Here is a 24,264-nt window from a genome sequence, read left to right as displayed (position 1 = left end):
CCATCCCCCAGGGAGGAGGTTATATGTAGATCCTTGTAATCTGTTCCCCCTTTCTCCCTCACCTTCCCTCCACCCTCCCGGTATCACCACTCTCACCATTGGTCCTGAGGGGTTCATGTGTCCTGGATTCAAGCCCTCTATTTCATTCTCCCTGATAATCATTTCTATCTATCATATAATAACAATAGAAGAAAACAGTATAAACCTAGTACAGTTAGGTCCTAACTCAATTCTTAAAGCAGTCAAGTTCAATCCTTATCTATTTTAATCCTTGTCTAAACTATTCCAATACAAAATATGGTCTCGGGCCTTTGCATCACACCAGGGCCTTCTGTCAGCTATTTTGACCTTCTGTCAGCCATTTTCACTAAGCAGCATGGTCTCTGAGAAATTCAAGGGGTGATTTTGCCCCTTGAGCTCAAAACATTAATTTTCACCATTTCAAATAGGAATAACCAAAGACAACAACCAGACAAAATAATCAAAGCTTTAACTTCCTAAATTCTGTCCTTAAAACAACTCAGTAAACTGCATGGCCACATCTGACCTTTGACTAGCCAAAGAAGAACTACCATGAGTCAGAGGTCAAACAAGCATCCCCTCTCCGTCTTTATGATTTGTTTCTCTAGTACTCCACTCCCAAGGTACCATAATGTGTTAGTCCAGGTAGGCTGGAGAAGCAAAATTCATAAACACTCATGTATATAAGAAGGAGCATTATATAAAGAGTAATTGTATATTAAGAAAACATCCCAGCCTAGTCCACATCAAGTCCATAAGTCTGATATTAGCCCATGTGCCTGATACTAGTTGAGATAGTTAAGGAAGGTTTATTGTGTCAATAAATGTGGGATTCATTGAAGGGCAGAGAGAGAAATGGCTTGGTCAGCCTCGCCTGACTAGTTCTCAGATCTCTTGCTCTCTGATGGTCAGACCAGGGTGCAGTTGCTTTAGCCAGTTCCCTGCTTCAGCTGGCAAGGCTTGCTTCCTGGGAGACAGGCCACATGGACTTACCCTGATGCAGCCTTGGGTGCTGGAGAAGCCGCATGGAGACCCCTGCCAGCGCCGAGGCACTTAGACCGCCACTGGATTCACAGACTTTCCACCCACTGGCTTGTGATCCTCCTGCATTCAGCATCATTGTGTGTGTTTTGTGAGTTTGAGGAGGACTTTGTAGATTGGTGTCGGACATGTGGGTGAATTCGGACTTATAGGCTTGGACTGGACTGGGTTGAGATACTTTCTGAATGTGTACTTACCCTATATATAAAACTCTCCCTTATACATATATGAGTTCCTGTGGATTTGTTTTTCTAGTTGACCTAGACGAACACACCAATCTATTAATTCCTCTTCAGACTCACACAACACATGCAATGACACTGAATGGAGGAAGATCACAGACCAGTGCGTGGAAAGTCGTGTAGATCCAGTGGTGGTACTCAGTGCTAGTGTGGGTGTCTATGTGACCCCTCCAGCTCCAGAGCTCTGGCTCTATCAGTGTAGCTCCATGTGGCTTGTCAACAGGAATGTCTCCAGGGAGGGTGTGTCCCACCCTTCAGGAGGAAGACAAGAGTTCCCAGAATCCTCAGGAGAAAGCCATACTCATACAGAGGCATAATTGGGTATGACCAGATTGACAGGTTAGACTCCACCCCTTCACTCAAGTTGACAGATTATGTAATTGCCACAATTATGATGTTACCTATTGGTCCAGTTGTGACGGTTTTTACATTGAATTGTAATCCGTATTGAAGGCTGCAATCCCTTATCATTCTTCATCAACAAGTGCTTCAAGTTCTCTTTCAGCAAGCAAAGTTTTGAAGCCACATAAAGTCTTAGGAAATAAACATTTCTAAGAGGGGACAACAGAGAACAAAGATTCTATTTACCCTGTTTCCCCAAAAGTAAGACATCCCCTGAAAATAAGACCTACTTACAGTTTTGCCTCTCGCTGAAATATAAGGCATCCCCCCAAAATAAGACCTCCCTGAAAATAAGGCCCCCCAAAGCTGCCATAACTCTGGACTCTGGACTGCAGTGGCAGCGCCGCTGCACAGCTCACTTGGCCACAGCGCAGCAGTGCAGACAGGAAGTGCGAGGTCTCTTTTAATAAAACAATAAACAATAAATATGTACCGTATTCTTCTTCATGGAAAAATAAGACATCACCTAAAAATAAGACCTGGTGCATCATTGGGAGCAAAAATTAATATAGACACTGTCTTATTTTCCGGGAAACAGGATAAGGTAAAAACCAGGCTTGACCTATTCACTGACTAGCAGAAGGCCAGAATGCCTGGAGTTCTAGGGATGAACTCGAGTATTATAAGAGGAAACCAGAGGGGAAGCAGGGAACAGATCACATAATATTTGAAAAGCTTAGGTTTATTTTTTTCCCCCTAGTAGCAGTTAGAAATGAGTTGAAGTTCTTATGCAGAGGAATGGTATTTCAGGAGGGACGACATAACAGCAATTAAGTATTATGAATGCATAAATGAAGGATGAGTTCAGCATTAAGGAAACAGCACTTAAGCTGAGACTTGAGGAATAAGTATAACTTGAGTTCTGTTCTATTTATTTTCCTTATTCTGTCCAGGACTTTTCATGTGATCTTTTCTAGGACAGTTGGTAGTGGGATATGGGCACCAGCTGGCTCTTCTGGTCTCAGGCCCGTGGAGAAGGATGCTGTGTGCCTATTAGTCTGTTGGACTAATGATCATTTGTTGTTCTTAGGTGCTATTGAGTCAGTTCCAACCCATAGAGACCTTATGCACCACAGAACTGAACACTGGCCGCTTCCGTGCCATCCTCACAGTAGTTCACTGTTGGAGTCATTGTGGAAGCCGAAGTGTCAGTCCATCTCCTTGAGGGCCGTCCTCGTTTTCACTGCCCCTCCACTTTACCAAACGGGTCATTAGCACATTTAAAATAACTATTGTTGATTTTGTTATATACAGGTAAAGGCACCTTGTGGTACAGAAGTAAAGGTTCTAATACTCTTCACGTGTTAAAATAAGGCAGCTGTTTATCTTTGAAGAGATTAAAAAGTTCATTAGTGCAGTGTTAATCACCTTTGTGAATAGTGGTAATGTGCATAACATTTGTTGCATTGTTATTTAACAGCCTCTCACCTGGCAGAGGAGGGGCAGTCACTGCATTAAACACAATAGACATGGAAGGTCCCCATGACTGGGAACTGGCACTGAGCAGTCAAGTTCAAGGACGGTCTCTTAAGCAGACTTTTATGTGGAGAGAATGAGGTTCATTTGAGTAACCTGTTGCTGCCAGGGAACAAGCTTTGGGAGGCGAGGAAGCCAGACCAAATACGTGTCTTCTGAAGCTAGCTATTAAAATGTGTTCTCAAAAGGACTCCCTCATTATCTTTCAGTGGACCTCACTGTTCCTAGTGACTCTGGAGAATTACTCCATAGGGTTTCTGAGTCTCTAAATCAGCGATTCTCGACCTGTGAGTCATGACCCCTTTGGGGGTCGAACGACCCTTTCACAGGGGTTGTCCGATTTACAGCAGTAGCAACATTACAGTGATGAAGTAGCAAGGAAGATCATTGTATGGTCGGGCGTCCCCACGACAGGAGGACCTGTATGAAAGGGTTGCGGCACTGGGAAGGTTGACAACCACTGCTCCAGAGCAGACAGCTTCATCTTGCTCCCTCAGAGCAGCTGGGAGGTGTTTGACCCCCTGCAGCACCAGGACCCATTTTAAAAAGGACAAATCTTAAATGTTGGCCGTTTGTTTTTTTCTAAACATGGGACAATGCCACTTTTTCTATAAATGTAATTCCATAAATGTTATTTGATAAATTTATCTCTGCAAAGGTTACCTTATCTTACTTTATTTGGTGGTGAACAAAGGAAGGACATGCATGGTTGTTCCTGGGAACTATATAATCTTGAGGGTGGTAGCTCTGGTTTTTGGTGAGAAAGAGCTGCAGGGGAAGATCAAAGGGAGTATAGTAACTCTCACAGTCTTGTGTTCTCTGCTTTACTTTAATGGAAACAAAACCATGAAAAACCCAAACCCACTGCCTGCGGTGAGTTGATTGTCATTCATGGTGACCCTTTATGGAGTTTCAAGACTGTAAGACCTGCACCTTAGCGACAATCTCCCCCTCACCCCACAGAGCTGCTAGTGCAGTTAGCAGCTTTATTGAAATGAGAACTACTAGGCGAGCTTGATCTTATGCTCCGCCCATCCCCCCGTCGTGTGCACACCAGCAAACTTGGCTTAAAGCAGTGCTCAAGAATCAGGTACTGGTCATATTTGGTTATTTAGACTTAATTGAAATAAAGGCAATATTTGATATTGCTGTTTATCTGTGTACCTAGTGGGAAATCTTACCAGCATTCTTGGTGTTTAGCTAGAGAGGGCCTGAAAACTCTAGTGCGTACGAGAACATCCCTTTTTGAAGCTCTTCTTAAATGATTGCTAATAGGGGTGAAAATGCTTTAGTTGTCGTCCAGGAAAAGTCTGTAAGACAAGAATTAAGCTAACCTGTTTCTCTTTTTTATTCTAGGTGAGAATTATGAAGATGATGACCTAGTAAATTCTGATAAGGTTATGAAGAAACCATGTCCAGTGCAGATTGTACTTGCTCGTGAAGATGACCATAAATTTGAACTTGATGAAAAAGCCTTGGAGAACCTATTGCTGCAGGAGCACATACGAGAGCTTAACATAGTAGTTGTTACCGTGGCAGGAGCCTTTCGTAAAGGGAAATCATTTCTACTGGACTTCATGCTTAGATATATGTATAACAAGGTGAATAGTGTCTTTTATAAGTCGAACTCAGTTTAAAACCGAAAACTACCCACCCTATTTAAAACAAATCCTTAATTTTGTAGAACTATAGTTCTCTCTATAAGACTTTCCAGTTAAGACAGATATATATAAATTTGAGCCTTTGATTCTTCATTTTCATATTGCCTTTGTATACATAGTTCATATTAATGAATATGATTGAACTGTCTGTGTTGCAGGTAGTATAGCTCTAACCCAAGGTATCTGAGTGCCCCCTGTAGGTCTCTGAAGTACTGTTCATCTTCTCTCACTCTGTTATTGCCTCCCATCGGTTTCCCTTCCAATTCAGCTGTACAATGAGTGAGAATAGACTGGTAGAGTCCGTTGTAAAAGTCACTTTCCATGATTTAGCATTGTTCAAATAAGTCAAAAAAGTCAAATACGTCACTTTCCATGATTTACCGTTATTCTCTGAGGAAACACCCACGTCCTTAGAGTGGTCTTCCATGATTGCTGAGTGTCATCTCGTCCCGCTGTACCTCACAGGTGTGCTATAACCCGCATGAGTAGACTGCACTGTTTCTTCAGTGTATCAGTAAGGTTTTATGGTACTCTTTCCTGGCTGATCTTTTCATAGGAGGCCTTTCCTGATTTACAACGTTATGTTATATCCTATAAATTCTCAGGCACAGGCTGTGTTAATTTAGTTGGTGAAGGAGCCTTGGTGGTGCTGTGGGATTAGAACATCAGGCTAAGCACAGGTTTGTGGTTCAAATCCAACCGCTACTCTGGGAGAAAGATGAGGCTGTCAACTTTCTATAAAGATTGACCCCATACAGAATCACTACCTGGTGAGCGAGTGGGTTTGAATTTTAGTTGCTTATTTTTCCTATCTAGGCTGATCTATCAGGGTTTGGTGTTACGTTTAATTAAAAAATGTGACAGTTTACACAGCAAAATTACATTCCTGTTAACAAATTTTCTACAAATTGTACCATGATATTTGTTACCACTTTCACAATGTTTCAGCGTTCTCATTCTTTCAATTTTTGTTGGTTCTGTTTGCATTGGTCTAGCTTCTTTTGTCTTCCTTGCTTTCGTTATTTTTGCGTTTGGGAGAATAAATGGTGAGAGCATTTCTTTCCATAGAGTTGGTTGTTAAAGGCAGCACATTACCACTGGTGATTTTGTTCATTTTACAAGCCAGTCTGTTATTTGACTAAGGCGACTTCTAGGAATCGCTTGAGTTCAGCTTTGAAAGGATACTTAAGGGGGATAGTCTCAGGGGATCTTCTAGTCTCTGCTGGTCCAGTAAGTTTAGCCTCTGTTAGGAATTTGAATTTTGTTCACTACGTTTTTCTCCTGTTTCATTCAGGACCTTCTATTATGCCTCTGGCCAAAGCAATTAGTAGTGGTAGCCACGCACCATCTAGATCTTCTCCTCTGGCAAGCAGAGGCCGTGGTTTTATGGGCTACTAGTCCTGTGGACTCGTTTCTTCTTTCAGTCTTTGCTTCAGATGCGTACAGACCTATAGGTGTGTTTGAGATGGCTACTTGCAAGCTGTTAAGACCCCAATCTCTTAAGACCAAACTAGACTTAGAACACTAATGTTATGAACTATGCTATACCAATTAGAGGAGTCATAAAGTCCCATGAGACTTTAACCCTAGTCCTAAGCCCTTTAACCAACTAAACCAATCCTACAAGGTGTTGGGATATTTCTAGAAAGTCTCTGCTACTATGCCCCCTGTGTGCTGTTACATATATGCGCGCACACGCGCACACACACACACACACACACACACACACACGCGAGCGCCTTATCTTAATTATCACACCTCCATCACATATAACAATAATTGGCACTTGGTTGCACAGTGGGTTATGCATTAGGCTGCAAACTTGCCAGCCCAGTGTTTTAAAACCTCCATTGTGCTCCACGGGAGAAAGATGTGGTTTTCTCCGCCAGTAAACATCTTGGAAAACCCATGACAGTTCTTCTCTTTTCTACAGGTTTGCTGCGAGTTGGAATCGACTTGAAGGATAGGCATTTACGATCTATTTTGGTCAATTTATTTACACTTTTCTATATACATTTTCACGTTTTGATGATACCAGCCAATTAATGGTTATTTCCTTCCTCCTTATTGACCTTTGTCGTCCTCCCAGGAAAAAACAAGCACTTTTATCACTTGAATCAGAATGTTTTTCTATCAGCTGAAAGCTGGGTTGAGGGAGTGCGGGTTTTGATAGGGACATGAAGAAGCTGTTGGACATTTTGGAGTGGAGCATGTAGGGGAAGGTCTTTGGAAATGAAGACATTATAAATAGCACTTTGGCAGAAGTATGTAATTGTTTAAACATCTGCCATGGTGCTCACTTTTAAAATTTTTGTATAAATCTGGAGCTGACGGTGCTGTCTTGAGATAAGTACTAATGTAAACATTTCCAACAATTTCAGGGAATTTTTTATTTCGGGGTCTCTTCAGGCATGCTCAAGTGAGCCTAAGGATCAAGAACATAGATTGTATAAAATAAGTTGTTTTACATGTTTTGGCTGTTGTAAAAGATAGAGTACTTTAAGATTTTCAATTTAAACTTTATTATTTCCCTGAGTTTTACAACCTAAATCTAGAAATGTAAGAATAGCATTAGAGTCTTTTGAAAAACCCTCCATCTTTAAAGATGATAAAGAATCTCCTAATTTGAATTCCTGTGACTCCTCAGGTTGGCTTGTGTGCATTGTGTAGCTCTGTTTTAGTTGTTCACTGCAAGTGCATCAGATTCTAAGTAGGTCACCGACAGAAGAATGTTAAAAGAGGAAACATAGATCTCTTGTTTAGGAAACGTGTAAGTTTCACCTCAGGTGCCATTTCTTTTTCCATCTCAGATCAATTAGTGGTATCCGCTTATTGTAATCTCTGATTTAGTAGAACTCCCCCTGTCTTGGGAGGGATACTTAAACCATGGAAAGGTGATGATGGCTGATGGTCTGAGTTTATGGTTCTAGTCAGTGGCTTCTGAACTGGGGAAATAATATCTATCCTTATTAATTTTAATCCCTAAAATGACCATGTAGAGGGCTTATAAAAATCACCATATTTGCCTGAGTTTGTGGATAATATGTGTCTATACTCTGGCTCTAGTGGTGCTTTTTGCTTTTCCTAGGAGATGAGAATAAGTAAGGAGAATGCTTTTATTAACCTCTGTGTCTGCAAGGAACCCCTGGTGGTATTAAGGGCTCAACTGAGCACTGTGGTTTGGACTCACCCAGAAGATTTCTGAAAACTCACAGCCTTGAAAACGCTATGGAGCCTAGCCCTGGTCTGCACTCCTGGGTCCCCTGCCATAAGCCAGACTCACCTCACTGGTCACCAACAACAGGAGAGGCTTATAAGGGGATGCTAGCTGAAAGAAGTAGAAAGAAGCAAGCAGTGGATTATATTGACTTTGGATTGTCCTGAGACAATCTTTGTAAATATGAAGTAAGCATCTGTAAACATTTTAATTAGTCATGTAGAAACAGATGAATGTTTTCATTAGTAAACGAATTATACCATTGGGTAGAATGTGAACTCTTTTCTGTTAGATAAAGACAGAACATCAGTAGCTTCATTCTTAAAACTTAGAATATCCTGTTATGTTAGCCAATCACCCCAATTATAGGACATACTTTGACATATAGCTCTCACTTTCTTGTAAATAAAGAGCTTTTTCTATAGTTTTTAAAACATTTTATTAAGAAAATTGTTAGGTTTTTTTTAAACTTAATATATGGCAGGTGTGTTGAGCTGGGCTATCTAGAGAAACAAAACCAGTGACGCGCATATATGTATAAGAAACACAAAAATACCGGTATGTATAAGAAAGGACTTTATATCAGGAAATAATTTCATATCAAGGAGGTAGCTCAGCTCAGTCCAACCCCAGTCCACGAGCCTTCTAAAGATCTCAGAGGTGAAGACTGAGGAGATAGCAAAGGGAAGTGAGCAGCGGGGCGATGCAAGATCCAGGGGACTTGCTGCCCCCGGGGACCCCGAAAAGAGAGAAGGGCCAAAGGAGAGGAATTCTTCCTGTCTCTCTTCTAAAAAGGCCATACCTCCAAGGAGGTGTCACTAGGCTCCTACCTGTTTGACAGGTTGGTTCGACCCCTATCTCCACAGTGGTACCAAGTTTTCAAAAATCCAAACACCACAGCAGGATAGAAAGTAGTCTTCTGTTGTAAATGAGAGATGAACTAAAGTTTTTTCTAGGGTAAAATTTTTTTGTGCCATTAACAGATTTTAGCAGTGAGTAAGATTTATAATATGAAATATAGGAAATGGGATTTTCATTAGAATTGCTAATATTTTTAATCCATAAGAAGCATTTTGAGTTTATAAGGATATCAGGACATTCATCATGACTGCCAGTTATGTATGAAGTATTCAACAGATGTGTGAGGAAGAATGCGGCATCCAGATTAAAGGAAAATCTGCGGAATGCAAATGACACGACCTTGCTTCCTGAAAGCAAAGCAGACTCGAAGCTCTCAGCGATGACGATCAAAGACTAGCTTCAGTATAGACCACCCCTGAGTGTAAAGAAGGCAAGAGTCCTCATGACTGCATCAGCAGAAAGCATGAGTGGGGAAAAGGCCGAGGTTGTCCACGATTTCATTTTACTCGATCCACTATCAGTGCTCATGAAAGCAGCAGTCAGGAAGTCAATTGACACATTGCATTGGGCAAATCTGCGCCAGACCTCTTGAAAGTAAACTAGAGAACTAAGTTGGGCTGACCCAAACCATGGTATTTTAACAAACTTCAAATGCACGTGAAAGCTGGACAGTGAATATGGGAGACTGAAGGGTTGATGTCTTTGAATTGTGCGTGGATGAAGGATATTGAATATATCTTGGACTGCCAAAGAACAAACAAATGTGTCTTGGGAAAAGTAAAACCTGAATAGTCCTTCATAGAGGTGAGGATGGCGAGACTTTGTCTCACATACTTTGGGCACGTTACCAGGAAGGACTAGTTCTTGGAAAAGGACCATCATGCATGGTAAAAGTACGGCATCCATGAAAAAGAGGAAGATCTTTAAGGGTTCAAACATAACAGCTGTGTGGATGCCACGAGACACGGATACTGCTTCGTTCTGGTGTACGTACAGTTCACGTTTGTTGGTCTACCCAATAATTTGTAAGTAGAATATTTATTGGAAAAGTCATTCTTGAAAGGTATGAAATTGAATAATTGTAGAAACTTATGTGTGAACTGAATGTGTGTTATATGAGTTTTTAAAAATATCATTTGCATTTCATGTAAATGTAGTAAGTTATACAAATATGAGCTATGCATATGTGAAGCATTACAATTGGTAATGAGAGATTTGATGGGGGTTGACTTTTAGCCTCTGAAATAATACTGTTTCCACCCCTTTTCTAACACGGATTTAGGGTGGTTGAGGTAATACAGAAAAGTGCACAAACCCAAAATGGACCTGACCCAAGATAAAAGTTTATATATGCACCCATTTATTTATACATACTGTATATACTCGAGTACAAGCCGACCCAAATAGCAGCGAGGCACCTAATTTTACCACAAAAACTGCATTAAAAATGTGCTGAAAAAACTCAGCTTATATACATGAATATATACTGTGTGTATGTTTATACACACACACTGCTTTAGGTATATGTACACTGCTCATATATAAATTTCCTTTGTGGACCCTCCTAGTTAATGTGTTCCTAAAAAATAACTGATAGACGGACATGTCTCACTACAGTCTAGTTTTATTTCTAATGGAATTATATCTTACATGTTCTGTGTAATGGCCTAATTTGTTAAACCCGAGAGTACCTGTGATTTTGCATGTTGCAGTAGTTCATGGTTTTTGTTAGCTTAATATTCATGTATTATCATACTAAATTTTATTTAACCATCTTTGGATACTTGCTGTAATTTTGTAATTTTTATGCAGAGGATTTTGTGAATTACCATCCTTCCAAAAGTGAAGTAGATTACTCCAATGTTAGAAAAACGCTGATCCACATTGTTAAATCTGGCTGTTGTAAAAGTACTTTTATTTCCAATAATCAGTTCAGGAAGCCAAAACTTAAGTATAACTTAATTGAATTATACCGTGTAAACCACAATGCTTGTAATATAGTGAACACTAAGAATTGGTAAGCATTATTATTGAATTCTAAATAAGGATTCTAAATTTTCTAAAGTTGTTTCTACTCTTGTATTATTTCCTGTTTTCCCCTGTGTTTTAAATGTCATTATGAAAAATTTTAAACATGCATAAAAGTAGACAGTGATGTTGTGAATATGCATTTATTTACTTGTTCTTAGCAATTGCCAATTCAGCCAGTCTTATTTCACTTACACCCTAATTCACTGCCCTCCTTGTGTATTGTTTTGAAATAGATCATAGACAGTATCACTTCTTTTATAACCACTTTTGTGTGTATCATTTAAAGATAAGCACTTTTTGTGTCCAATTTGTTGAAGAAATGAGTGTATAGCGTTGCCCCATCTGGATTTGCTGATTGCATTTCATCAGTGTAGTTTTATTTGTTGCTGTTTTATGAATTGCTTGTGAATTGGTAGTTGAAAGGGGGACAAGAGTATTTCGGAGATAAGATTATATTCTTGCTTATCTCAAAATAGGGAAGGACGGAGGCATATTATCTCTTAAGCTACTAGATTTTAATTTTTATAGAATTCCATCTACTCTGATTAGTCAGCATTCACCAGAAGTTGTCTCACTTGGTACTCACAGTCAGCCTGTGCAGTAATGTCAGTACTTTCACTTCAGAGAAGAAAAGCTGGAAGTGGCCAGGCGGAGATCCCAGACCCAGGCAGTTTGATTCCAAAGCCTTTGTTCTGAAAAATGATCTTTAGCCATTTTCTCCCTGCCTTTGTAGAATGTAAGGTACAAGTACTTTACTGAATTATCCTCCCCCCCCCCCACCCCACCCCGCTTCATTTTTTGGGAGGTCTTAGCTTTTAGCAATTAGTTCAAGCATGATTGTACAGTTGTTGCCACCATCATTTTCAAAACATTTTCTTTCTTCTTGCATTCTTTGGTATCAACTCCCTTTTGAATTATTCCTTTTTAAAGATGCTTTCAAAAAAACAACAACAACATTTACTTTAGAAGCTAAAACAGGCCACCAGGAGCTGGTGCAAACACGGAAACTTTCTGTGCCCACTGGTGCTTCCCAGGTGCTCTGCTTGCTGGATAAAGCATTGCTGCCTGGTTCTAGCGCTCACTTGTTGATAGAGGTATTGTAAGGAAAGTGATTGTTTACATGATTGCATTCTTTACTACTTACAGACCTTCTCCCTTATATGCAACTTGCCAAAATCCAGGTATCGCAGAATTTGTCTGCTGGAATGTTGAACTTGATTTTACTTTCTCCTCCTAGGCTGTCTGAGATGTAAGACTTGTGCAAAATGTATGAATCCATGAAGGAAAAAAAGTGACTTGTTTAATGTTTTCTTTCAAGCAAGAAATGTATCTGCAGAAAGAATATTTTAAAATGCTTCGTCCTAGAGTGTACATATATAATAAAGGATTTTATACTAAAATCTTTTAGTATAACCAATAAATTCAAGAAGTGTGTACTTAAAAACACAAAACTTAATTTATGTCTGAGATTTATCCATGTTGTTGCATGTATCAATAGTTGGTTACTTTTTATTGCTGAGTGGTAGGTCATGAGTGAATATATCACAATTTAGTTACTCATTCTTTTGATAGACAAAGGCTGTTTCTAGTTCTTGTTTATTATGAGTAAAGCTGCTGTTTACCTTGTCCAGGTGTGGCATAGCTCTTATTTGTGTTGGACCATAGGGAAAATAAATACCCATTTAATTTTAGTAGGTACTGCTGAATGTTCTTTCCACAAGGCTTTTCTCATGCAAGTCTACCAGCAGTCTAAGAGATTTGTAGTCCTACATTTTGTAAACACTTAGTATTGCCTTTTAATGTGTATTTTATTCATTTCTAATCATACGCTATGCAAGCTTGTTTGCTTTTAAAACTAGTTCTTTATTTTAATATAAAAGTTTTGCTTATTTATGTAACTGTTACAACTGTAACTGAATTTGCTTTTATATCTCACTTATTACAGTGCAACATCGTATGCAACTTATAGCGAGTTGTTGAAATCTAAAATTTTGTATTAATATTTGGTCATGATTTTAAGAGTCCATAAAGGAAGTATAATTTGCGGCTTTGTGCACACACACCCTCCCCACAACTGTAAGCTTAGCGCTTTGATAAGAGAGGTTATATGGACTAATTTTTTTTCCTGGTAACACCCGGGATTTTGTTTTCCCCTGAGATTTTGGTTTCTGGATTGAGACTTGATTTTTTTTGTTCTTCGATGTGTGTGTGGCTTACTGTAATTTCAATTATATTTTTCATCTATAATTGTAAGTAATTTCAATTTTTCAATGGAAAAACATTTTGTGGGTATAAAGTTGTTCATTATATTCCTTTGAAATTGTTTTAACGTCCATGGAATTAGTAGTGATGTTAATTTCTCCTTTTTTCCCTTGAGTAGTTTGGCTTTATATGCATTAATGCTATACATTTCTATCTTAGCGCTGCTTTCCTGGCCATCCTATAATAAGCTTATATTTTCATTTAATTTAGTGTTTTTGCTTTTTTTTCTCAGTTTCTCTTGAGATTTCTTTTACCAATAATACTATTTAGAAATTTGTGTTTGCTCTCCAAACGTTATATTTTCCAGCTCTTTCTGTCACTCATTTCTACTGGAAGTTCATTGTGGTCTGAAGGTCTGCTTTGTATTTCTATTTTTGGTAAATCTGTTGGGTTTCTTGTCCAGAAGGAGGTGTGGTTCGGTGAATGCTCTATGAAACCTTGATAAGACTGTCTTTGCTGTTGGGTGACATTCTATAAACGCCAACCAGAGTGACATGCTTGATGATTGTCTCCTTGCTGATACTGTGCCTGCTGGATCTGTCATGTATTGGTAGAGGGATGCTGAAGCCCTCAACTGTATTAGTGGGTTTGACAATTTCTTCTAGTTCTTTCAGTTGGCCTTATCTGTTTTGACACACTGTTTTCAGGTGTTGGGAGGTTTGGGATTCTTATATCTTCTTGGACAGAATTGATCCCCTTTATTGTGCAATGCCTCACTTTATTCCTGATTTTTAAATTAAAAAAATTTTTGTGTATCATAAATTTGTTTCATACCATTCAGAGTAAATCAAATTCCTACAGAGTGGCTGGTGGTTTTGAACTGCTGACTTTGTGATTACAGCCTAATGTGGAATCACTAAGGCTCCTATTTAGAATAGGTAAGGGATCTTTATTATCGACAATTATATTACACAAGTCTAGGCAAGGGCTTGTAAGATATAGCATATATTCTCGAGTATAAGCCGACCCGAATATCAGCCGAGGCACCTAATTTTACCACAAAAACCGGCATTAAAAATGTGCTGGAAAACTCGGCTTATACTCGAGTATATATGGTATTCCAGTTTCGTTTTTAGTTTATTTCAGTGAAGAATTAAAATTAGTTTTGGAATTCTGAGTTTTGAGGTTTTTGTTTTTGTTTTTTTGTGTGCCCCACATAGAAGTAGTGGTAGTACTAAATGGTACCAGTCTAGTGGTGTTTGAGTTTTACGTTTGCTTTTAAGAGTTACTAGAGAGGACACAGTATACTGTTATTACCTAGGCTCCCTCTAGGAGCCATTAGATGAGTGCTCTTTAAGAACAGGGAGGTTGCTGTCTGTCCCCTGCTGTGTCCTTTCACCCAGACCACTGGCTGGCACATAGGGGTTCAAAAAATATTTCCAGATTGAAAGATTATAGTTTATGGAAACTGTATTTAGTATATTAAAGAAAAGAAGATCCTTAAGTTTCACAAAATTACATTATCTAGGTTTTGTGATTTACCTTTTCTTTCTTTATTTTTAAATCCTTTTATTAGGGGTCCATACAACTCTTATCACAATCCATACATACTTCAATTGTGTAAAGCACATTTGTACATTCATTTCCTTTATCATTTTCAAAACATTTGCTCTCCACCTAAGCCCCTGGCATCAGCTCCTCATTTTCCCCCTCCCTCCTCGCTCCCCCGTCCCTCATGAACCCTTGATAATTTATAATTATTTTGTCATATCTTGCCCTGTCCAACATCTCCCTTCACCCACTTTTCTGTTGTCCGTCCTCCAGGGAGGAGGAGGTCACATGTAGATCCTTGTAATTGGTTCACCCTTTCCAACCCACCCTCCATTTACCCTCCCAGTATCGCCACTCACACCACTGGTCCTGAAGGGAACATCTGCCCTGGATTCCCTGCGTTTCAAGTTCCTATCTGTACCAGTGTACATCCTCTGGTCTAGCCAGACTTGCAAGGTAGAATTGGGATCATGATAGTGGGGGTGGAGAGGGGGGCCTAGGGGGAAGCATTTAGGAACTAGAAGAAAGTTGTATGTTTCATCGTTGCAACATGGCACCCTGACTGGCTCGACTCCTCCCCGAGACCCTTCTGTAAGGGAATGTCCAGTGGCCTACAAATGGACTTTGGGTCTCCACTCCGCACTTCCCCCCTCATTCACTATGGTATGATTTGTTGTTCTGATGATGCCTGATACCTGATCTCTTCGACATCTCGTGATCACACAGGCTGGTGTACTTCTTCCATGTGGGTTTTGTTGCTTCTGAGCTAGATGACCGCTTGTTTACCTTCAAACCTTTAAGACTCCAGACACTATATCTTTTGATAGCCAGGCACCATCAGCTTTCTTCACCACATTTGCTTATTCTCTCTCTTTGTCTTCAGCGGTTGTGTCAGGAAGGTGAGCATCATAGAATGCTATTTTAATAGAAGAAAGTATTCTTGCATTGAGGGAGTACTTGAGTGGAGGCCCAATGTCCTTCTGCTACCTTGATACTAAACCTATAAATGTAGGCTCATAGATCTATTTCCCCATCCTCATAAAATATATTTGCATATCTACATGCCTTTATCTAGACCTCTATAAATGCCCTTTGCCTCCCAGCTTGTTCCTCTATTTCCTTTGACTTTCCTCCAGTCCCCCTATCATGCTGAGTCCCCACCTGGGTTTCAGCAATTCCTCTTGATTGCATTACCCTTGATCACGCCCTACCAGACCTCCCACACCCTCCTTACCACCGATTTGGATCACTTGTTCCCTTGTCCTTGGGTTTGTTAACACCAATTTACCTTTTCTTTTATCCTTTTATTGACTGATTTATTCCCTTAGCATTTCCATTACATGATAAATTAAGAAGAGATGATATGTAATATAGTCGATCGCTTTTTTATGAAATGCTATTTAATTCTTTAAAACTTTAACTGTGAAGTAGTTAACTGTTTACAGAGCAGATAATAACAATTGACATAATTTTTGTTTTTCATTCATTGACTGCAACCCTCTCAAAAGAACCCTCACATATCCTACTTCCTCCCTTTATTTCCTATTTCCCTACTTCCTTGAGTAAATGCTGTCCTTTTGATCTCAAGTGGCTGAATATTCTAACATGGAGGTGAGTGACTATGAGCCATAGTTTTGGAGATTTGCTTAGGCTCCTAGAGGCTAGTAAGCCTAATCTCTTCTACGATGAAATATCAATTCTTATTAAAGTTTCCGGGCTATCTACCTTGAATGCCTATCACAAGTCAGGTACTGTTCTATTTGCTTGGAATGTTTACAACACTAAAATACTTAAGTGTTTATAAATAAACAGTAGTCACGTGGAAATCATAAAACAACACCCAGAAGTAGAGGGAATAGAATAATAAACTCTTATGAACCTATCGATATTTTGTTTTTCTGTTTTCTTGTTTGATTTTTGGCAGAGGGTGAGGTGGAATATTTTAAAGTAAATCCTCAAGATATTCTTTCACCATAAATATCCGAGTGACAGAGGGTGGAGGGAAGGTGGGATACAAAGGGGGAACCGATCGCAAGGCTGTACATATAACCCCCTTCCTGGGGGATGGACAACAGAAAAGTGGGTGAAGGGAGACGACGGACATGACAAAATAATATTTTATAAATTATTAAGGGTTTTTGAGGGAGGAGGGGCCTGGGAGGGAGGGGAAAACTGAGGAGCTGATACCAAGGGCTCAAGTAGAAAGACAGTGGCTTGAAAATGATGGCAACAAATGTACAAACGTGTTTGACATGATGGATGGATGTATGGGTTGTGATAAGAGTTGTATGAGCCCCCAATAAAATGATTCAAAACAAAACAAAACACACAGATACAGTATCATTCCACATACCACTGGATCGATTCTGACTCCTGATGACATTATGTTTGTCAGAGTTAAACTGAGGGCTTTTGATGGATGCTTTTTCAGAAGTAGATCTCCAGACCTTTCTTCTGTTGCCTGGAAGGTTGCAGGTTCAAGTCTACTGAAAGGTTGTTATAACATTATGTTACCAGCATAACAGCAAACATCCATCGCTGCCAAGATTTAATAATGGCTTAATATAGAACTCTGTTCAGATTTCCTTGTGAGATTATTTACATTTGGGATGTTTGAATCAGGTTCCACACAAATCTTGTCATTTTTAAAGGTGATGTTCTTTTAAAAAGAACATTCAGCAGTGTGAACCGATTTAGTATACGCTAGTATAAGCCTTTCTATGAGATCAATGTGTTTTGATAGCCAGGCTTTGGAATTTAGTTTTGCATGTCTGTACAGGAGATGTCACAAATTTCTACACTTTCTCATTTACAAATGTCCTAGGAAATGTTTTTCGTAAATGGAAAAAACATGTAAAGCACCTCAGTTTTCCAGAAGCTTAGAAAAATGTGAACAGATTCAAGAAGGATCAGTTTGCTATACAACAAAGATCCCTGGACACAATTTGGAACCTACTTTTGTAAGGACTATTTGTATAAAGTTACAAAGTACATTTCATCTCTCCATTGAACAAGGGCTGGTGTCTTCAGTCTCTTTTAGTTCTTAATTTACATTTATGCTTGACCTTAACAGGATTCCCCCAGTTGGATTGGCGGACCCAATGAACCATTGACTGGCTTTACGTGGCGAGGAGGTTGTGAAAGAGAAACAACAGGCATACAAGTGTGGAGTGAAGTGTTTGTCATCGACAGACCTGATGGGACCAAGGTGAGACTGTTGATGCCTGCTTGCTCTTTTTTATCCTTTGTTCTTTCACTTCTTTTCTTGTATTAGAAATCAAAATGACACAGAACTTTTAATATCAGATAACTCAAATACATACTTGTTGTTATGTAAGAATGAGATATTTAATATATAGAATCATTTTTTGTACTTTACTGAATTTGACATCAGTGATCTTGTCTTTGATGTTTACTGTCATTTTGAGTGAATAATTTGCTTAATCTTTTCAGGTGGCTGTGCTGCTAATGGATACCCAGGGTGCTTTTGACAGCCAGTCAACTATTAAAGACTGCGCCACAGTGTTTGCTCTGAGCACTATGACTAGCTCTGTCCAGGTGAGGCACAGGGTGACATGGTGTGCTCATTTTACACAACCCCAGTATCTTTGCCTGGCCTTAGATGCCTTTTAATTGAAGGAAAAAAGGAATAACACTTAAAAGATTAATAAGTTCTTTTCCACTGGTCACACAGACACCTCTTTGCAGGCTCTTTTTGCCTGCACGGTGAGGCTGTCGACCATGGTTGGAGGTTTGGCAGTGATTTCCACGAAGAAATAGACCAAGAGCTGAGAGCTGTCTTGCTCTTCATCACAAAATCTTTTTCCTTTTTTTAAGGAAAATTATGAAACCCGTGGGGCACTGGATGTGGAGAGTAGATTATGTTTTAGGCCGCTAACCACACACTTGGAAGGCTGTTTATCTTCTTAATGTCTCTAACCGGTGATACTTAATTATGTAAACTAATGGTGGTAGAGACAGACACAAGAATGAATTCCTATTTAACCTAAAAAGCCTTAGTGGTGGCGTACTGGTTACGAGTTGGGCTGTGATCTGCAAAGGCTTCGGTTCAAAACCACCAGCTGCTCCCCAGGAGAAACACGGGTGCTTTCAGAAACTTACAGGGGAAGGTTCTACCCTGTCTTAAAGGGTTGCTATGAGTTGGCACCGACTCGAAGGCAGTGAGTTTGTTTTGGGGTTTTCTTTGTGGCTTTGTCATAAAGTAGGATTTATAGCACCTGTTAATGTTTTTTCACAGAATTCACTTTGTTCTGTGCCCTTCTAGTCTCCTTAAGTGAGGCTATCTCTGAGAGGACTTCAAAAAGTTTGTAGAAAAATTCAATTATCTTTTAGTTCCATTTTTCCATGAACTTTGTGAAGCCCACTTGTTTCTGTATAATTTAGAATGATTTAAGGAATTAAATCACCACGTGTCATTTTATTTCTTTACTTGCTCTTTTCTGAGGTTGATACTTCTCTGCCCGAAAGTGAATTCTTGTAGTACTGGTGATGTGGAATTAGAACCAATTAAAACACACACTCCAAGGGGAGGGGGGGAGAGGAGAAGAGAGATTAGTTACTGCCTTTTGAGGAGTGGTTTCACACAGTTGTAAGGACTAACATGTTCATAATCTGTCCAGTGGTAGGCTGTACATTCTGGCAGCCCCAAACAGTCTGGAGGCACAATTCTTCTGGATTGGAAACTCCAGTTTTTGTTCTTCAGGCTTTCAGCTAGCTTGCATCCGGGCAATGCTCACTGTGGAGATCGCTCTACGTATAGTCAATAGTCTACTTAAATGGTAATCACACGTAAATATCTTCATAGCAACCTTTGGGTGAATAGTTGACTAAAAACTTGGACACCATAGGCTACTCAGGTTGACACATAAGATTAACCACCACAGAACATCAAGGAGTATAATTGAAAATACTAATAAATAAAGAAATGCGAGCCTCTCAAGGTAGGACTTTTCCTATGTTGACTGCAGCTTGGGAGTGATGATATCAGTGAGTCTTGTGAAATGTTTAAAAAAAAGGCCACATTAATCTGTAAACTCCCAGTTCCCTCCTTCCTCAAGTTGAAGTCTATCATTGTGGAAAGAAGGTTGGGGTATTAATTTGAGCTAAAGGATTTCCCCCCCCTTTGGCTTCTATTATAACAGTTGGGGAGATAACTATTTGCTCTTTTTCTCTTTAAGCCCAGAACTCATGATGCTATTGGAGCCCCTCAAAGTCACCCTTCTTTTCTTTTCTTGTTGAGTTCTGGGCACCCCCCACCCCTCCCCCCATGTTGTAGTAGGACACAGCTGCTGATCTCTGTTGTTACATCCTGCCCTGCAGGCTATCTGGCTGTAGTATTGTTGGACCAGCCTTAAATTTAGGAAAGAATCCTAAAATTCATCCTTTGGTCTCCTCTTGTTTATTCAATTTTTTGATAGTAGAAAGCACCCTCACGTAAGTAACATAGTCACTTGTTTATATATGAGATGCCTGTCTCACGTGCTGCTGCTGGCAGTCAGAATTGAGATTAAATATGGTAATATATAAGAAATGGCTCTGTGAATTGTGATGGACCAAGAAGATAAAAGCCATTACTGCTTTCTTCTTGAACTTGGAGGCTAAGTTTCTCTCCTTACCAAAAATCTCTAACAGGCTGGTAGATCAATGACATTGATTCTTTTTCCATTTATTCTTTCAACAAATATTAAGCACCCATCACACATGAGGCAGGCAGCATGCTAACGCCCTTCTCACTTTGCTATTTGTAACCTGACCCTCATAGGGAAGGGATCTGCACATCTTGTCTTGATCTCTAGAGTTCAGCTAGATTATCACTCATTCGGTGTTAGAACGAATTGTTCTACCTTTAGTCCCCCAAAGCTACTGTCACCCAGTTGAGTTCTACTCATAATGAACCAATGGGACCTTTTAGAACTGTCCCCTTGGATTTCCGAGACTGTGAGTCTTATGGGAGCAGACAGCATCCCATCTTTCTTCTGCAGAGCTGTAGCTAGTGCTTTTAAAAAGTCAGCTGACCTTACAATTGGTCCACACAGGGCTTATCCTTTTCTTGTTTGGGGTAGCCCTGTTTACGCAGTTATACGCTATTTCGTGGCAGAGGAAACAGGAGGCTGTTCACCCATTTCTGCCTCGGTCACCTGGTGAATGGATGGTCCCACAGTTCCCCATCCATAACGATCGCTAGCCCTCCATTGTCTGCTTTAGTCCAAGTGCCTGAAAAAACCTTCTGGAATAGGGCAAGAGCGCCACCTGCTGTTATTCTTTCGGCTACCACAGGCGGCAGACAACATTTTCTGGCGTGTTTTTTTAGGCTGATAGGCTTCCTTCATTAAAAAGAAAATGATATAACTGAACCATAACTTATACACTGAAGGTATCAGGGATCAGTTTATATTTGTATCTTTTATCGCTGCAGGCCTTTTCTCCTTCACATTCACTGACTTGGGAAAATGAGTGTAGAAGCAATTTCTACCTCGAGAAAGAACGTGTCATAACATTAAAGAAACTTCCTAGACATACACTTGATACCTATGCCTGCTATTTTCTAGGCCTTACATGCATAGAGTCATGATTTTCTACATTGTGAACAACCCCTCTCCTCTCTTAGTCTTTGATCCTGAATGTTGTTAAAGGTAAAATGAGAAAATCCTTCCCATGTGCGACTGGTTAAAATACCAACGTAGTAATTCCTTTGTGCCCTCATTTCCTTAAGTATAATTATACACAATCTCTGTATTCAAAATAAACACTGATAAGCAAAATATAATTTCTTTTAACAGATATATAATTTGTCCCAGAATATTCAAGAAGATGACCTTCAACACTTGCAAGTATGTTTGTCTCAATATTATATGCCAAAGCATTCAAATTGAATTCCTACCTTACGGAGAAATTATACCTAGAAGCCTGTAGTGCTCTAATAAGACCGATTGTTACATGTTTTTTTTTAAATTGTTTGTTACGTGGTTTTAAATAAGATGCATTTCACTATACACTCAGTGTTAAGAAAATCATCTAGTTGGTTTTTAAATGCTTTTATAGACTGATATAGGGTAGTACTGAAAATGTGTTTTAAAATTGTCTTTGGGTTAACTATTTTAAATAATTTGATTTCATAGTTATTTACAGAGTACGGCAGGCTTGCAATGGAAGAAATATATCAGAAACCATTTCAGGTAAATAAGTATTTTATCTTTTCCCCTCGAGATTACCTATTAAAATTTGTCACGCAACCTCATCTTAATAAACAGTTGTTTTACAGCCTCATGTTGTAATGTTGGAGACACTGTATGAGGATAGTAACCCAGCCACCTCTGGTGACGAATGTAGTGCAGTTGAAACTGGTAATGTCATCACCAGCTGAGCACCAGGCGAACTGCTAGACAATGAGGCAGATGAATCTAAATGGATTCTTACTTAGTTTTACTGTGATTAGTGCGATATTATTTTTCTTAACTAGATGTTGTTTAATTTTAAGATGAAAGAGAGTGGAGAATTGAAGACAGGCATGCCAAAGTCCTTACACATGCTAAGCTGCTGTTAAATACTATAAATTTTTTGCGTGTGGTGTAATTTGAAGCTATATAAAAACAAAACACAAAACCCCACAACCTCTAGGTTGACGTTGACTCAGAGCAGCCCCAAGGACAGAGGAGAACGGCTCCAAAGGCCTCCAAGGCTGAGTCTGCCGATGAGATCGCAGCAGCTGTCTCCAGGAGCGACTGGTGGATTTGAATTGTCTTTTTGCTTAACAGCTGAGCAGTTAACCACAGGGTTAATTAGTTAGTCCTGTTCTTTCTTCTGGTTTTGTACCATAGTGTATGATATCTTTTGTGGATCCCCAAGCCCACTTCTGTTTTTTTATTCCTTTTATGTAGATTAAAACTCCCACCATCTAATTTCAGATAGCTTATTTTTTGAAGGAAGTGCAAATTATATGTTAACATTTGTGCCATTTGGTCGCTTGCCCTGATAGGGTGAATGGCTGCCCTTTGCTTTATCTGTGTGTAAAGTTCTCCTGTATGGTAGCATCACTGGTGGTGACTGTTAGCATGGTTTCTGCCCCACTCTCTCTCTCTGCCTGGCTCACTCGATCACTTATTAACTACTTAGGTAGGCCTGCAGTCTGTGTATACCAGGGGTAGGGAACTATTTTTCTAGCAAGGGCAATTTTGGATATTTATAACATCACTTGAGGGCCCTACTAGTCAAACATTTAACTCACTTACCCACAATGTGGTGACTGCAACAGCTTCTCTTTGGTGAAGGGTTTGATATTACCAGCATCTATTGACGATTTTGAGGGCCTCATACGGCCCTTGGACCAGGCTTTCCCACCCCTGGTGTACAGGGATGAAGTAGACTGTTTAGATTATACTAATATTTCTTAATTGGGGGTGCATTTCTCCACACAAAAGAACAATGGAGATATTTTTATTGTTACAGCTGGAAGAGAGGGCTTGTGATTGGCATCTGGTTCTGAAAGGCCAAAAATGTTGTCAAACACCCTCCAATCCGCAGGACAGTCACTTACAAATATCCATTCTCTGGCCCCAAACGAGAATAGTGCTGAGGGTGAGAAACCCAAGGATGGATGAATAAAAAGCCTGTGGAAAGGGCCACAGTGACACCAAATCTGTAATCAGTCTAAAATTAGTTCTCTGGGGTTTGATATTCAAGTTATATGATCTTGATTTCAAAATTATAGTGAATATGCCACAATATGACTTATTCTCTTAAAACTTATTCCCTGTGGTGAATCCCGATTGAAACTTGGCAAAGTTTTAAGTGGAGGTGATGACTTGGTCTGGGGCTGGGATGTTGTTGATTTAGGTAGCTTCTTGACATGGGAGACCTGAGTAGTGCTAACCAAGTGGCCTAGTACTTTTGCTAATGATTATATAGGTAGTAAGAGAGGCTTTAGTTGTTAAAATAGTGATTTTTCATGGATATGTAAGAAATTGTTTATACTTTTGGTTTGTGTATAGACATTGATGTTTTTGGTTCGAGATTGGAGTTATCCTTATGAACATTCCTATGGTTTGGAAGGTGGAAAACAATTCCTGGAGAAGAGATTGCAGGTAAGCCCCTGTTTGCTAAAGAGAAAAGCGTACGCCCCAAGCGAGGTGAAGGGGTGGATTTCCTGAGCTGCTTCCTGGATTATTAGTTCCCATGTTTCACGCTAATAAATTATTCCAGGTTATCACAAGTTGCTCTGTACATAATGAAAATGGTTTCTCGAATCACAATAAAAAAGATACTTTCTCCAGAACCAGCTGCCTCTCAGTAAATCCATATGGACAAATATTCAAAGGATAATCATTTGAAAGGAACCTACTATTTGACTACCTGCCCAGATTGCTTACTTGTCTTTCTTGGCCCAGCTGAGCTTATGAACATTTGGGACAGGCTGGACATTGTGCCCAGATGATGTGAAAACTGCTGTCAGTGGAATGCTGTCTCACAGCTTAAAGAGCTAGAAAGGAGATCTTAAACATCTCTTTATATGTTAAGAAACTAGAATGTGTCCTCTGATGGG

The 24,264-nt window shown here is 39.6% G+C and overlaps 1 protein-coding gene across 2 annotated transcripts in view; it reads left to right on the top strand.

Moving 5' to 3' along the window:
- The first annotated feature begins 4,540 nt into the window (after positions 1 to 4,540).
- ATL2 (atlastin GTPase 2) overlaps positions 4,541 to 24,264 on the top strand; it is a 31,271-nt gene continuing 11,547 nt past the window's right edge. For both annotated transcript variants that reach the window (XM_045287012.1, XM_045287013.1), the window contains exons 1-6: positions 4,541 to 4,783; positions 17,779 to 17,913; positions 18,159 to 18,263; positions 21,506 to 21,556; positions 21,845 to 21,901; positions 23,714 to 23,806. In XM_045287012.1, coding sequence (XP_045142947.1) covers positions 4,583 to 4,783; positions 17,779 to 17,913; positions 18,159 to 18,263; positions 21,506 to 21,556; positions 21,845 to 21,901; positions 23,714 to 23,806 — 642 coding nt within the window. In that variant the 5' untranslated portion in view covers positions 4,541 to 4,582. The remainder of the gene's footprint in view (positions 4,784 to 17,778; positions 17,914 to 18,158; positions 18,264 to 21,505; positions 21,557 to 21,844; positions 21,902 to 23,713; positions 23,807 to 24,264) is intronic.

Source organism: Echinops telfairi, unplaced genomic scaffold (genome assembly GCF_000313985.2).
Source record: "Echinops telfairi isolate 266 unplaced genomic scaffold, ASM31398v2 ScPeMD7_10;HRSCAF=50, whole genome shotgun sequence".
Taxonomy (NCBI): Eukaryota; Metazoa; Chordata; class Mammalia; order Afrosoricida; family Tenrecidae; genus Echinops; species Echinops telfairi.
This window is presented reverse-complemented; position numbering and strand designations above follow the sequence as displayed.